Genomic DNA, 17,044 nt, shown 5'->3' with positions numbered 1-17,044 from the left:
TGGAGTGTCCCTGGACACCTAAGGAATACAATGTGGCAGTACAGAGCCTGACATACTATTTTCCATATTTCAAAATATTGAATTAAAAGTTGGCCGGGTGCGGTGACTCACGCCTGTAATCCCAGCACTTTGGGGAGGCCGAGATGGGTGGATCACTTGAGGTGAGGAGTTCGAGACCAGCCTGGCCAACATAGTGAAACCCCATCTCTACTAAAAATAAAAAAAATTAGCCAGGTGTGGTGGGCACCTGTAGTCCCAGCTACTTGGGAGGCTGAGGCAAGAGAATCGCTTGAATCCGCGAGGCAGAGATTGCAGTGAGCGGAGATCACACCACTGCACTCTAGCCTGGGTGGCAGAGCAAGACTCTGTCTAAAAATAAATAAATAAATAAATAAATAAATAAATAAATAAATAAATAAATAGTAATGGTGACATATTTATTAAAAATGTACAATTAAAATGAAGTGCTAAATTTGGCTTTTGCTTAAAGTTAAAACAGGGCAATTACACTCATTATCTTATTTTCTCAGAAGTTTTCCTTTGTGGTTATAAATTACTTTGCCTCATTAAGAAATGAGTTACTACTTAATACATTTCACTTGGTAGGTGTGATGAACTGAATTGTGTCTCCTCAAAATTCACCCCTAAAGTGACTGTATTTGGAGATAGTGCCTATAAAGAGGTAATAAATACAGGCAATAAAGATTAAATGGGCTGGGTGTGGCGGATCATGCCTGTAAATCCCAACACTTCGGGAGGCTGAGGCAGGTGGATCACTTGAGGTCAGGAGTACAAGATCAGCCTGGCCAACATGGTGAAACCCCATCTCTACTAAAAATGTGTGGTGGCAGGCACCTATAGTCCCAGCTACTTGGGAGGCTGAGGCACGAGGATCGTTTGAGCCCAGGAGGTGGAGGTTGCAGAGAGCAGAGATCATGTGCCACTGCACTCCAGCCAGGTGACAGTGAGACTCCATCTCAAAAAAAAAAAAGATATTGTAGGGGGAGCACCTTAATCTTATAGAACTTACATCTTTATAAGATGAGGCAGAGATACCAGAGACCTCTCTCCCTCTGCATATACACAAAAGAAAGGCCATGTGGGGACACGGTGAGAATGTGGCCATCTGCAAGTCACGAAGAGAGCCCTCACCTGAAATTAACCTTGACAGCACCTCGATCTTGGACTTTTAGCCTCCAGAACTATAAGGAAATAAATTTCTATTGTTTAAGCCACTCAGTCTGGGGTACTTTTTTATGGCAGCCCCAGCAGACTAATACAGAAGGAAAAACATTTTAAAACATGAGGCTAGAGGAGAGGAGAAATAGTAAAGAGATGCCTGCACGTGAAAATCTGGGGTAACATTATTCTCACACATCCCCCTATTCAGGTTACAATGCACTTCACAAGTGACTGCTGCTACAGTCCTTCTCTTAGTTCAGAAGGGTAGAAGACTACCTGGGTGTGTTCCAGATCAAATCACTGCTACCTTGAATGGTGAGCACTATACTCTTATTCCTTGGGTGCCGAGTGAATAACTCACTTATTTCAGACAAATTGTTTTATATAGTGCTTAAAGGAGTTAGCAGCCTGTGTTTCTTGCAAGCCTGTCTTTTGAATCCTTTTCGTTGTTAAATTTCCTTTCTTTTTCCATTGTCATTTGTAGAGAAACATTTTAAAAGGTAAACTGTTTCTAAACCTTCGTTAGATTTCCTGATTGACATACTTTATCTAATCATTTCCCCTGAGGTCATTTTTTAAAAATTGTTTTATTTTTAATCTTTTTATTATTTTAAAAATTGTTGTGGGTAAATAGTAGGTGTGTATATTTCTGGGGTATGTGAGATGTTTTGATACAGGTATGCAATGGTGGAGAGGTGGGAATTTTTAACGGGCACACAAAAAATAGAAAGAATGAGTAAGACCTACTATTTGATAGCACAATGGGATGACTATAGTCAGTAATAACTTGACTATGTGCAATGGGAAATAAGCACACCACAGAGAATGGGCTATCCATCCCCTCAAGCATTTATCCTGTGAGTTGCAAACAATCCAATTACATCAAGTTATTTAAAAATGTACAATTAAGTTATTATTGACTATAGTCATCCCCTTGTACTGTCAAATAGTAGGTCTTATTCTTTCTATTTTTTGTGTGCCCATTAACAATTCCCACCTCTCCACCAACCCCCTACTACCCTTCGCAGCTTCTGGTAACCATCTTTCTATTCTCTATGTCCATGAGTTCAATTGACTTGATTTTTAGATCCCTCAAATAAGTGAGAACATGTGACATCTGTCTTTCTGTGCCGGGCTTATTTAACTTAACATAAAGTTTCATCCATGTTTTTGCAGATGGCTGGATCTCATTCTTTTTATGGCTGAATAATACTCCATTGTGTATATGTACCACATTTTCTTTATGCACTCATCTGCTGATGGACACTTAGGTTGCTTCCAAATCTTTGCTATTGTAAACAGTGCTGCGACAAATATAGGAGTGCAGATATCTCTTCTATATACTGATTTTCTTTTTTTCAGGTTATATATCCTGCAGTGGAATTGCTGGATCATATCGTAGCTCAATTTTTATTTTATTTTTTTTTTAGGAACTGAGGTCATGTTTTTACTACCATGTCAGCTCTTTCCATATCCTTTTCAAGATCTTTTAAGTTGTAGGTCCACAAACTAGACTCAGGAATCTACTGAAAAACCAATGCCCAGCATAGCAGGAGTCACATGAATATATATATACACATTCAGAATTTTCATCAACTGTTACTCCTATGTTTAAGGGAAGGACTCCCCATTGTTACTGAGATGATACTTAGTTTACTCTATAACTTAAAAACAAGGCCAAAGACTAAACATACCACTAATTTAAATGTTCTTTACAGACTTGTCAACTGCTAAGACTACTGCGGTAGTACGGGAAACCTTTATTAGCTGGGGTATTGCTAAGGCACTCTGAGACTTAGAAACAGATGTTACAGGGTCATTATAATGTGAAGGTTACGAGTCTGAGGTCAGATTTCCTATCTATGACTGTAAGTTCCTTCACTGCTATCTGGCTCATTTTCGTCATCAGTAAAATGGGGTTAATATTAATGCCTTCCTCATGGGGTTGTTATGAGGAATAAATGAATTCATAATACACATAAGTGCTTAGAACAGTATTTGCAACACAGCAAGTGCTAATCAAGTGCTTAGTAATTAGAGCTAAAATGCTGCAGCAAGGATAGCTCGAGTCTGCTGGGAGAATGGGGACGTCTGCTCTGATAGAGAAGGAGACACAGACCTGACTCAAAAGCACTTGCCTGCAGATTTCAATCCCTCTAGAAAAGGACCAGCTGGAGGAATAGCAATTGGCAATTTTCATTTTGGGGAACTAGGTCTTCCCTGTCTCCTAACATTATCTTTCTAGTCTAGGACACAGACTGCACTCCTCACTCCCTGGAGAGACATCCTGAATCAGAATGACTCTCTTGTTACCAAGAAAAACATCACAATCCCACTATTCCCTGAAAAGTGTGAGTAACCTCCTATTTTTGAGCAGATTCCCCAAGTAAATTCTTCCCCTGCCTCTGCTCTACTTCCTTCAAGGACACAGAGTCTTCAGTCTTTTGGTAACTGGGTTATGGGTGGTGAGAAGTTAGGTGGGAGTAAAAAAACCTGCCATGTCATTTCATGTCTTTTCTCAAAAAATACATTCTGAGCACCCAGTATGTGTGTGCCATGGTTTCAGGAAGTGACTTTACCTTATCAGCTTCCTTTAGATGCCTCAAAGCAGCAGTTTCCTTTGAGGCTTGTATTTTATTCTGAAGTACACATTTTCAGGTAGCATGGGTGAGCCTGTGAACCCCCTTACTAGACTTATGTATAATTTATGTTTTTTGGGTCTTCCTCCATCATTACATCAAAACATTTTTGAAATTTTCTGTATTTGCAATTTCCCCTAAGTCCATTCAAAATTCAAGCCCACCTGTATTTGAGACCCTAGCATTTCTCATATTTTAATGTGCAGATGAACAGCCTGGGGATATGGTGAAAATTAGATTCTGATTCTGGGGTGGAACCTGAGATTCTGCATCTCTAACACATTCCCAGGTGATGCCGATGCTGCCATCTTTGAACCACACTTTCAGTAGCAATGTTTTAGAGCCCTCTTCCCCATAACCAGCAACAATCAGGGCATTTGGACACCAGTGCACATCCCCTCACACACCAACGATTCTGACTTTTGCTTCCACATGTTGTGTTTAAAGCAAGATAATTCTTTACATGGTCATTAAGATCTAGTGGACAGCTGTACGATGTATACTATAATGTGAGTATTTCATGTTAATGTTTATAATGATTAATAATCTGTCACTGGCTTTCCCTTCCTTTCTCATTGAGTAAAAATACCTTCATCTTTCTGGACCCTCTGCCATTTGGCACTGACCTGTTATGTGTTGACATGAGTCTCCGCTCAGTGGGTCTCCAGTCCCTGATCTCTTCCATTGTCTACTTCGCTGTCTCTCTGCAGTGGGGATAGGTTTAGGGGCATTCTGGAGGGTCCAGATAGAGTCGGGGGCAGCACCCTTGCACCCTGGCATGGGAGACCCATGAACATTCACTGACCGACCACACGGAGACACATTTCGGCTGTCTGGGAAGCCTCGCTGTTGTGTCGCCTTGGAGAGGCTCATGTCTGTGGCCGGGTTGGTACCCTGTGCTGCAGATCAGCCCCAGCCCCACATCTGGAGTTGTTAGGAACCACCCCTCCGCACCCCCTTCCGCAGAGCCAGGACCCTGTGTTTCCTTCAGGCTCTGGACTCTTAAAGTCTTGGGTTCTAACTAGGGCAACAGCTATGACTATGTGATTCAGTATCTTAACCCAGGTTCCCTTTAACTGGCATAAATTTTAACCTATTTCTTAAATAATTATAGAATTTTGTTGCTAGAAATAATCATTTAAAATTTTTTTAAGGATAGAAACTGAGGCCCCAGCAGGTAGAGGAATTGACCAGGTTTCTTTACCTGGCAAGGGTGATCTGGTTGTTAGTGATGGAGCCGAGAATCAGAATAGTTACAGACTCATAGTCTAGCTCTACTCAGCTACATGGGAATCTCCTACTGATGACTCAACTTAAGGATAAACAGAAACAAGAGTAAAAGAATAATAATATATTAGAAGTAGATATATTTTACAAGATATCTAGATATGCCCAGGTAATAATCACTAGTTCTAAAGCTAGGATGAGGCTGGGTACGGTAGCTTATGCCTATAATCCCAGCACTTTGGGAGGTCCAGGCAGGTGGATTGCTTGAGGTCGGGAGTTCGAGACCAGCCTGGCCAACATGGTGAAACCCTCTCTCTACTAAAAATACAAAAATTAGCCGGGCATGGAGGCGGGCGCCTGTAACCCCAGCTATTCAGGAGGCTGAGGCAGGAGAATCGCTTGAACCCGGGAGGCGGATGTGGCAGCGAGCTGAGATCGTGCCACTGTACTCCAGCCTGGGCAACAGAGCTCCGTCTCAAAAATAAATAAATAAAATAAAGCTAGCATGATTCAGTCCATTAAAACAATTGGAAAGAACATAAGGTAAAAAGTCAGAAGACACAGTTCCTTGTGAGCTAGGAAGTCAGCAGGACTGGTTTCACAAGGTAACAGGTCACAAAGACCCTGCTGATAAAACAGGATGCAGTAAAGAAGCCAGCCAAACCATGCCAATACCAAGATGGTAATAAAAGTCACCTCTGGTCTCTCTCACTGCTTATTATATGCTAATTATAATATATTAGCATACCAAAAGAAACTTCCACTAGCGCCATGACAGTTTACAAATGCCATGAAACGTCTGGAAGTTATCCTATAAGGCCTGAAAGGGGGAGAAACTCACAGTTCTGAGAATTCCCCATCCCTTTCCTGGAAAACTCATAAATAATCCATCCCTTGTCTAGCGTATGATCAAGAAATAACCATAAACACAGCCAACCAGCAGCCCTCAGGACTGCTTGTCTGAAGAGTAGGCATCCTTTCATTCCTTTACTTTCTTAATAAACTTGCTTTCATTTTACTCCGTCGGCTGGCTCTTGAAATCCTCCCTGTGTGAAGCCAAGAACCCACGTGGCCTCCCAGGCTGAACTCCAATTTGGGGGTTTACCCTGTGGCACGTGTACTACTGCTAATGGGCATCGTGTCCGGGGTCGAGCACCCACACCTCCCCTCTCTTCTCAGCTTAGGTTCCTCACCTACAAAATGAGAGAGTTGAATCTCTAAACTTCCTTTCTAAATCTGACATTCTATGATTCCTTTGATTTCATGGCTCATGCTGCAAGGTATGATAGATTTATGTAACCAGTAATAACCACCCACTGACTCTGCATTCAAACAGGTCTCCTTTATGCTGAATTTTGCGCTGCAGGAGAGGCTTCAGGTCTCTTATGAATGGAATTTCAGGGTGTCTATTGGCATTAACCATGGCAGACAACAATTTCAAAGGAACAATATAAAATGAGGCAATTATTCATGTACTACAATGAAACTGCAGTCCATCTCCAGATATTCAGACTGTTTAATCTCCAAATAGCAGGCATTTAGCACCTCATCTGTGACCTGGGGGTTGACAGAACCACCTAGGACTCAGGACAGATCAGCAGGAAAAGAGGTAACACTTAGGTAACACCTTCAGCTTGTCAAATTGTATCACTGTTCATCAAAGGGAAACACACACATATAGCCATGAAGCTTGAAAGGCATCCTGGACTACCTCTGCTATGGAAGAAGAGGCTTGCCAGGGTTTTCAGCCCCAGACCCTGAATTTGTGCTGTGGCCCTGTGCCGTGATTCTAGAGGGTTCTATAGTCCTAGCATCCCAGGGGCTGAGGCTTACTAGACATTTCTCTTCCCTTTGGCTGGTGTCTATGTTATGTGTTTCTTTGGACTGACATTTGGCTTTCTAGAGCTGCTTAGTTCAGCATGCCATGTTGCATTTCACTTTGTACATAGACAACAGTGTTCCATGTAATAGTTGTGTGTGTGAGGGAAGTTTTAGTGAAGGTACTTTCGATCCCTAGAGTCCTTGATTTCCTTTGAAGCAATCATGCCACTCCAAAATGGCATAATTTCAAAATAAATATTAATATGCAAAGTCTGCATCATGGTCAGGGGTCCTTTTAGCTGTAGAGTACAGCCTGGATTACTGGTCTAGTTTGCACAAGACTTGTGCTAATGCAGCTGTTAATGTTACGGGATTTCTCTAACTCATCAGTTCTTATGAAGTAAAAAATGTATATACTTCATTCCATTTAGGTAAACACGGATCTCTAGCCTACACCAAAACACAACATAAAAACGAAGAAAGTCCTAGGAGTGAAAAGAAGGTCATTTTGCATATTACTCAAATTATATTCACCATCTCTCCTCCCGCTTTTAACAGAATTTGTTTAAGTATTTTTTTCTTTATGGAGAGGATTTGGGCTGAATATGGAAATTTTCCCATTACCATTCAGCTTCAGAATGTTGTTTCCCCCAAGTTTCTCATGATAAAAAGACTCAGATTCAGAGCTGAACTGCTGGCAGCTGAATTTCATTAAGACTTTGATGGGAAACTTAAGTTGGAATTACAAACATCTGTGGTTAAACTTCCCTTTAGTAAACTATTTCCCAGAATTTAACTTTACCACACCAAGAGCAAAAAAGAAAAACAGTTGAAAAAAGAATGCTGCTCTTTTGCAAATATGAGTAGGTATTTAAATATTCTTCTATATGGTCACTAGACATCAATAGACTAGATTTACTTATTTTAGAAAAAAATATGATTGTTTGGAAATGCTAAGGTTTGGATTCAAGGCATATACTAGCAATCTGGTTTTAATGGCTTTTAACCAATCAAAGTTCTCAAAATTATGTCTGACCATCATTATATTCATATGGTTACTACAAGCCAGAAAAAACCCTAAAGTAGGGGCGTGTTTTTGGTATTTTAAATCAAGAAACTGTGACAAGTCAGATTTAATAATTTAATTATGAGGGGAAAAAAGGTATTGTCCTTGTCATATCAAAGCTGCTTTTCTTTTTTTTTTTTTTGAGATGGAGTCTCGCTCTATCACCCAGGCTGGAGTGCAGTGGCATGATCTCTGCTCACTGCAACCTCCGCCTCCCTAGTTCAAGCAAATCTCTGCCTCAGCCTTCCGAGTAGCTGGGATTACAGGCGCCCGCCACTATGCACAGCTAATTTTTTTGTATTTTTAGTGGAGACGGAGGTCTCACCATCTGGGCCAGGCTGGTCTTGAACTCCTGACTTCGTGATCCACCCGCCTTGGACTCCCAAAGTGTTGGGATTACAGGCGTGAGCCACCGTGTCCAGTCGCTGTTGGCTTTTTTCTTTAGCTTTTCTAGGGATTTAGCATTCATTTCTCTTAACTGCTCAGATCCTCCTATTGCTGGGGAAAGGCTGTTTAAAGAACCATGAAAGACACAATGATTATAAAAACTAAATGACAGTCTTCTTCTCCAATGTTGGATGATCAGCAAATTTTAAGCAAGAGTTAAAAGTACTTGAATTTATACAATAAGTAAAGAGTTTGATAACAAAATACTTTTAACAAGATAGTATAAAGCTTTACCTGAAGATAGACAGAGGCAGAGAGTGAAAAAATTAGGGAAAGGAAGGAGGGACAGACTGAGAGAAATGAGAGCTAACTTTGTGTTAGGCAGCTTACATATATTATTTCATCTAAATTTCACAAGAATTTTGCAAGGCAAGTGTATTTCTATTTATTTTGCAATTAAAGGAACTGAGTATCTAAAAGATGGTCCAATTTGCCCAAAGTCAAACAGCTAGAAAGTTGTGGAGCTGGATTCACAGCACATCTGTCTGGTTGTAAGCCCATATTCTGCCTGTAATGAAAGGTGAACTTCAAAATATTGTAAAACAGAGGCTGCAAATAAATTATCCTTGGGCTGAATCTGGCCCTCAGATGTACTCAGCCTACAGGGCATTAAAAAATGTTTGAGTCAGCAGTTTCACTTATGAATCCAAATTCTGTCTTCTTTTGAAAAAGACAAAATAAAACAAAATAAAACCAGAAGACCTGGCAATGCTGAAAGGTGGCTGCCACTCTGGAAGAGGGACCCTTCATCTCCTGTTCCTGAGTCCCACCACTCACAGGATGCATTTCTTTACTGAGCTAAATTCACTCAATTCTTTTTCACCTGGCCCCTGTAAGACGCTGAGGCTTACAACTTCCTGTGTACCATATGATCCAGCAATTCCACTCCTAGGTATACACCCCCAAAAAACTGAAAGCAAGAACTCAAACAGAGGCTTCTACAGCAATGTTCATAGCAGCATTATCACAGTAGCCAAAAGGTAGAAACAACCCAAATATCCACCAGCAAATGAATGGACAAACATAGTGTACATATAAACAGAGTATTACTCGTTTTAAAAAGGAATGCAATTCTGACCCATGCTACAACATGGGTGAGTCTCAAAGACATTATGCTAAATGAAATAAGCCAGGCACAAAAGGATAAGTATTGCATGATTATGTATAGGGGGTACTTAGAGTAGTTAAATTCATAGAGACAAAGTAGAATGGTGGTTGCCAGGGGCTGGGGGAAGGAGTTCATCGGAAGTTATTGCTTAATCGGTTTCAGTTTGGGAAAATGAAAAAGTTCTGGAGATCGATGGTGATGGTTTTATAACAACGTGGATATAGTCAATGCCACTGAACTGTGCCCTTAAAAATAGTTCAAATGGCCGGGTGCAGTGGCTCATGCCTGTAATCCCAGCACTTTGGGAGACCGAGGCAGGCGAATCACAAGGTCAGGAGATTGAGACCATCCTGGCTAATACAGTGAAACCCCATTTCTACTAAAAACACAAAAAATCAGCCAGGCGCGGTGGCACACACCTGTAGTCCCAGCAACTTGGGAGACTGAGGCAGGAGAATTGCTTGAACCCAGGAGGCGGAGGTTGCAGTGAACCAAGATAACACCACTGCACTCCAGCCTGGGTGACAGAGTGAAACTCCGTTTCAACAACAACAAAAAATCAAATGACAAAGTTTCTGTTATATTTATTTTATCACATTAAAAGAAAAAACTTCCTCTGGTTAAATCAAAGAACTCTGGAACACTAGGGAATGAAATTCTTTATTTTTTAGCAATTTTATAATAAATTCTATAAGATAGACTAGGTATTCCTTAGGTAATACTGTTATGAGTTTCCTACTTATTAATCTAAATCAAGAGCTTTTAAGATAGACTGTAGCATCATGTGGAGGACACACACTAGAATATCATTATAAAGAGAAAATAAGAAGACTCTATAGCTGAAAAAAAAAGTGCTCTATCAGGGAGACTCCCTGGTATACAGAAAGCAAAGAAAGGAATTTGAAAATTTGGTTAAGGTACTTACCACTTTTAAATGTCAATGAACTCATCTGTAAAATGGGTATAATTTTCACTATTTAGTATTAAATAAGATAATTCATGTAGGTTGATGGGACACAGTACAAGTCAACAAGTATTAGTTTTTTTCTTTCTTACATGAGTAGTTCTAAAACATGGTTATTAGACTACATGGGGAAGCGAAGTTATCTCAACTTTTTGTAACTTATGCTACTCATCCAACAAGCACTGCAAAAATGGCCTTTAAATTGCATTTTATATTTCTTCATTTTAAGAAATTCCCAGCCGGGCGCAGTGGCTCACACCTGTAATCCCAGCACTTTGGGAGGCTCAGGTGGGTGGATCACAAGGTCATGAGATAGAGACTATCTTGGCCAACCATGTCTCCACTAAAATACAAAAAATTAGTCGGGCATGGTGGCACGTACCTGTAATCCCAGCTACTTGGGAGGCTGAGGCAGGGGAATCGCTTGAACCCAGGAGGCAGGAGTTCCAGTGAGCTGAGATCAAGCCACTGCACTCCAGCCTGTCAATAGAGCAAGATGCTGTCTCAAAAAAAAAAAAAAAAAGGAATTCCCAAAATTTTGACTAGAAGTATTCCTATATATACTTCTATTTATCTAATCACCTATTCCTAGCTACTTTTGCACAGTTCAACTGCTTTTATAAACTCCTTCCTAGCTGTGCCACTTACAAGTAGGGGCCTGGGCAAATGCTCTGTGCCTCGGTTTCTATGTGTATCAAATGAGATAATAACGATACCAGTCACATTGACTTGTCATGAAAGTTACTGGAAATTACTCATGGGAAGGGTTTAGATCCGTATCTGGCATGTGGTAAGTACTCAACGAGTGTCAGCTGTGAGCCATGCTATTCTAACTATCACCATCACCGCTATATTGCAGTTCTTCTAAAATAAGGTTTTGGAAGCCTATTTTGGTGTATGGCAAGTAAGTTTTGTGCCCTACTGGTCTAGCTCAGGAATAATATTTTTTTCACATTACCTTGCATGGGACTTACCTTGTAGCCACTCTTACAGAATGTTAGTACATTGTTCTTTATATAATGGCCGCCTATTTTTTTTTTTGTCTCTTCAATTGCTCACCCCTGAGGGCAAAGATGAGACTATGCTTCTTTCTATTCCTCCTTGTGCCTATTTTATTGCTCTGTTTGAGGTAAGGCTCCAAACCAGCTTGTTGGGTGAATAAATGAATGAAATAATGACTGCGTGTAAGGGGTTCAGATTACCTAATTGAATTGTTAGAACATCAGTAGAGAGTGATAACCCAGGCTAGCAACTGGAGGTCTTAGTGTGATCCCATGGGACCTTTTTCAAAGCAAGTGACCAAGATAAGAGAAAAGAAAGCAGATGGTTAAAGAGATCTAAAATATTTTTATTAAACATTCTGCAATCTTTTAATGGCAGGAGCCTAACAATGCTTTGGGACATGGGGTCATGTATCAACAAGGAAAAGAGTCAAAAGGGAAAGTCCCTCAGAGTTGGTCTGCTTTATAGAGTTTCTTTTTAGCAAGTCAGTTTTTCTGGTGTAGGGTGCATTCATGGGCACTGATCTTCTTGGAGTGAAGTTAACACAACAATAATGACAACAGCAAAGCTGAGGTTTTTAGGAGAGAAATTCCTCTTTTCCCCTCTGAGGGGCATTTACTCAACGTTGTCCATTGTATCCCTTGTTCTCTCATTTATCTGTGAAAGCCAGTAACAACAGCACCATCACCCGCTCCACCACCTTCCACCTTGCCCTGTCAGCAGAGTCCTTGCCGTCTCAATTTCTCAGTCTCTGTGTGGCTTCTTTCCAGCCACACAGTGTAACCTCCAACCTCATGTTCTTGACCTTGTTTAGTTCCTGCTTCTTTTTGATGGACAAGGATCTCACTCTTCCCAAGGACATTCTGTTACTGGCTTCTTGTGGGGTTGTTCCCATCTTCATTCCTGCCCCCACTCCAGTTCTTTTCCGTATCTACCATATTTATATTGGTCAAGAAGACTTTGGACTAGTTTTTCTTGCTATAGTGTGCATGGTGGAATGAATAGACTCCTTTCCTTAATGTGAAATATTAGAATACTGATTATCCTTACTGAAACTGCCCAGTCTTCCCTTTTGAGAATCACCTGTTGAGAATCACTGTTCTCACCGTAAACTCAGCAATAATGGACTCAGTAGATTAATTGTCAAGAAGCAAAGGTGGGAAAATCCTCCCCATGACTAGTATGGAGTTACCCACAGGTGCTCTTCTTTTCAAATACTTTGCATCTCGGGGGAAGCTTTGGCTTGTTTTACAAGGAAAAGAGGAGACTTTTTTTTGGTCAGCCAACAGTCTCTATCCTTTTATTCTGTGCATATTTCATGTATTTGCTCCCCAGCTCACATGGAGCAATACAGCATGTCAGAGTTTGTGTCTTGGGCCAAGTACTCAGGGATGGAGAGTCCACAAGCTGGCCTATTGAGGAGCTTAGGAGAACCTCAGGAAGGCCTTTAGCCAAGCACCTCCCACTGCTCCATGCTTGCCTTAATATTTTTCTTCCTTCCTTCTGAAGGAGAATTGCAGAATAACCATTCACATAAATCCAAGTAAAAAGAACGTATTTTTAGAATATCCTCCCATCCACACATTGAACCTCTCGCATGAATAATGTGTCCGTGTTCTCTTTCTCTCTCCATATATACACAAATACCATCTCCTGAGCCAATCCAGTAAAGTGTTTGTACCATGTTATTAAGTCTCCGGAATGTATTTGGTTTAAGGTCTGCTTACTGCTATAAAGAGCATGGGAAACCTGATGGTGGGGCGTTGGGATCGCCATGGGACCACAGGCTAACTGGAGGCATTATGTGAAACTATGCAGTGGGAACATAATTACCTCAGTCTCACCCTTTCTACACCATATACTTTGACCTTCCTGGAATGACTAATATCTTCTTTCTGTTTTTCAAAACTGAAGGCCTCCACTGGCATTCTGAGCCTATTAGACTCTGACAGTATTACAAATTTAACTCACCATATGACTTTTTTTTTCCAGTTGGAAGAATATAGATAAACAGATACAATAACATTAAGTAAAAGAAAACCATAAATGTAAGGTTCTAAGGAATATTCTCGAATAAGGGTTTTTAAAAATCTGATCATCCACATTTTTGATAGTAACAATTATAACAACTCTTGGCATATATAAAGCATTTATACTATGTCAAGCACTATGCTAAGCAGTCTATTTTATCTAATTTCATTACAGTAACAGTATGAGGTGTGAAGCAGGCATCAAGAAATTCTGTCAGTACCAGTTTATCTGCAGTCTGGGGATCTGTAACTTGCCCAAGGTCAAAGAGCTTGAAATTTCAACTTGGGACCATCAGACTGAAAACCTGCAATCTAAGACACTTTGCTGTGCTGCCTTCCTATTATGTCACCAAACATATGCACGCATAAGAAATTTCCTGGGGTCTGAACATTAATTTTAAGGTTGTCTAAAGCCCAAAAAATTACTTTCCTATTTTTTTTTTTTTTTTTTTTTTGTGGGATGAGAGTTACAAAAAACAATTCTATATGACTTGTCTCTTTAGATGTAACAGACACAAATACAGCATGCCCGGATAAATTTGAATTTCAGATGAACAGTGAAAACAAATTTTAGTATAAATATGTCCTCTGAAGTATTTGGGATGTGATAAAAATTCATTCATTATTTATCTGAAATTCACATTTGAGTGTCCTGCTATTTATCTGCCAATCTTACTCTTAAGTCAAGCATTTCATTCAGGGACTTTCCATGCTCAAAGCAACAGGTGGAGATAATGCTTCCCTGGGGTTAATTCCAAGCCTGTAGAGAAGCAAAGCCTTCCCATTGCATGAAATCCCTCCTGGTCTGGCTTCTCCCCAAGTTTCTGGGTATGAAGCTGACCACAAGCCACGCTCTCTCTTTCTCATGGAGGCTACATTTTATACCACAGTGAGAGGTCGGTATATTCTGACCCTGTCCATACTCTCTCTTTTTTGGGGCATGTAAGTAGGGCTTACTCTGAAGAAGGAGCATGTTCATGCACCTTATTTTTAATCATCAATAATTAATAACCATAATTGTACTAACAACAGAATTCATAGCAATAATCCATGCATCAGTGATGTTAGAAATGGTGTCAATCCACATAACTGTTTTAGTTGTACGGTTGCTGTAACCATAGCTATAGAGTGTGGTGTTTGTTAGGTCAATTGCTCCTTCCTTTCCCATGAACTTAGGTGACTTCATTTTCCTCCCTCTTAGCATCTCCCATGCAATGGACACGCTGTTGTCTGTTTCAGTTCAGGGGGCTCTTAAATCACTTGTTCTGGATTCATTTTCCTTTACCAGATCTCTACATTCCGGTTTTGTTTCCAACTTAAAAGCTATTGTAAGATATTCAAACAGCAGCTCTTTCCATACACATATTATCAATAGCGTATCCTGAGGCTTGATTTTCATGGAAACGTCTTGTTTCTGGAATACAATGGCTCATTTCTACTTAAGGTATCCTCTCAGCAGTTTCCTAACAGCTCCTTTCATGACCAGCCGCTCTCACTCACCCCTTCACCTTCCCTGCTGCAGAAGACTTCTTGTCTAATATGAGACAAAAAGCCTGCAGTAGTGTTCCCACTGTCCTAACAGCGCAGAGGAGCAGGAAGCCAGTGACAGGGCACACACGTTAAGTGCTGTGGCGTGACAAAATGACTACCGGGACACGCAAGTGGCAGAAGTCACCGACGTGCTGCTGCAGTCCCCAGTGAGAGTCTAGCAGATGAACTCAGAGCACCAACACATGCACTCTCGCCCGTTTGAGCAGACACACTCGGAAGCCTCAACTTTCAACTCTCAACATCCAAATGCAACTTACAAAGGAAAACTATTTCAAGTTTCCGAACTGACCTAGCCCAGGTGAAACTCTCAAGGCAATGGGGAGAGGAAATAGGCGGAGAGAGAGAAGGACTAGTGTGGCACAGCCTGCGGGGGCGCAGGTGCCCTAAAAGGGTGGCAATGGCAGGGACACTGTACCTCGGCAGCAGGCGGAAGGCGTCCCAGAGCCACGCGGGGCTCGCTCGTCTCAGGCGGGTCTTGCCTGCCAACCGCTGAGCTCCCTTCAATGTCAAAAGGAAAAGCGTTATCGTCCCCGGACGCGGCGCGGGAGCAGGCAGCGCTCCAGAGGAGCCACAGAGGCAGGACCGAGCGCCAGGCTGAGCTCAAAGCCATTTCTCCGCTGACATCCAGCAGGGCTCGGGCGCTGTAGGTCTCCGTGGGTCCCCCGCGTGGTGCGGCGGTGCCTCGCTTATTTTCCCTCCAATCCCTGTGCAGTATCCGGAGGTGGCAGCGCAACCAGCAGCTTAGGAAAAAAGGGAAAGTGCTAGAGTAAGGGAGAGTCCCAGCCTCTCTCTCTCTCTTTCTCTCTCCCCTTCTCCCCTTCTGTCTCCCTCTCCCTCTCCGTCTTTCACTTTTTCTCTTTCTCCCAGAGGTTCTGGCTCAAGAACTTACAGATGGACGGAGCCTACAGTCCGGCATCAAAGGGCAGACGGATTGGGGTGAGCCCCGCCAGCGCCAGGCCACCTCCTCTCCCCGGCCGTTCGGTACTGGGGACTGCGCTGTCCTGGCTTCCTTCTCACATTCATTCTCACCACTCCCTTTTTACCTTCCACTTTCAGACCCTCCCACTCTAAGCTGGCTTTTCAGACACTGAGGTCCGCCTTTCCCTGCGGCCTTCCCTCCCCTCTCAGTTTGGAGCCACTCCAAGGGCTCCAGAAGAATATTCAGCTTTTGTGACCGCTTCCTCACCACTCTTATTTATGTAGTCAAGGTACCGGATGTCTTATCTGTATTTATATAGATCTTTTATGTGGCCCCCGCTAGTTCGCAGGAAAGTGGGTGGAAAAGGGATTCCAGCGGCAGGAACCAGAGGTACATTATTTCTGAAGGCAGAGGGTCAGGATGCCCACTTTCTTGAGCACGGTTTCTCGGTTTTTTTTCTAGGGATAGACTGTTGCACTCTTTGTGCTCATATCTTCTCTGGAGATTCACTGGCCACCCCTCTTCCTTCCGACAGTCCTCACCCAGAGGGCTTGGGAGAAGAGTATCTTTCACTGCAGCGCTGGAAAATGACTTCATTACCCAAATGCATGAACTTTTATTTACAAAGAACATCTTGTTTTCATCCTAAAGAGGTGCTTTGTAAGGGACCCGGAACAAGGCTTGCAGTGTAGGAGCCTGTCAAATATACTGCCCACAGCCCCAGCCTCTTCCTCTTGGCCTGTAATCTCCTGCCTACTACATCTGTCTGAATCATGTAACCTTTCCAAGACTTCAGGGTGAAGTTGGGCTACGGTTATGTCAGGGGTGCCCCTGTGGATGGGATAGTGTCTGCAACAGCTGATAGGTACCTTTGTTTACATTGGCTTCATAACGAGCTCTAAACATTTCCAGAAGATCCAACCATGGTTTAAAAATGGTCAGATAAGACAACCATAAAATGACACCCAGGTAAGCTTCTAGGTGAAATAAAGCATTTTTATATAATCTAATCATGAAATAAATAAATAAAGCCTTTTCATAAAACCTAATCATTAGCTCCATTTCATAGAACAAAAGTCATTTTATCT

General features: G+C 41.8%; 1 protein-coding gene across 4 annotated transcripts in view; it reads right to left on the bottom strand.

The window, feature by feature from the left end:
* The window catches only part of LAMA4 (laminin, alpha 4), a 158,306-nt gene extending 142,105 nt beyond the window's left edge, over positions 1-16,201 (bottom strand). For 2 of the 4 annotated variants that reach the window (XM_011970602.1, XM_011970604.1), the window contains exons 1-2: positions 15,944-16,200; positions 15,453-15,777 (exon numbers count right to left, since the gene is read on the bottom strand). In XM_011970602.1, coding sequence (XP_011825992.1) covers positions 15,453-15,647 — 195 coding nt within the window. In that variant the 5' untranslated portion in view covers positions 15,648-15,777; positions 15,944-16,200. Of the gene's footprint in view, positions 1-15,452; positions 15,778-15,926 lie in introns of all 4 variants that reach the window. The other 2 variants (XM_011970603.1, XM_011970605.1) reach the window with 2 other exon arrangements.
* Between the last annotated feature and the right edge of the window lie 843 nt (positions 16,202-17,044).

This window comes from Mandrillus leucophaeus, unplaced genomic scaffold (genome assembly GCF_000951045.1).
Source record: "Mandrillus leucophaeus isolate KB7577 unplaced genomic scaffold, Mleu.le_1.0 Scaffold96, whole genome shotgun sequence".
NCBI classification, from domain to species: Eukaryota; Metazoa; Chordata; class Mammalia; order Primates; family Cercopithecidae; genus Mandrillus; species Mandrillus leucophaeus.
This window is presented reverse-complemented; position numbering and strand designations above follow the sequence as displayed.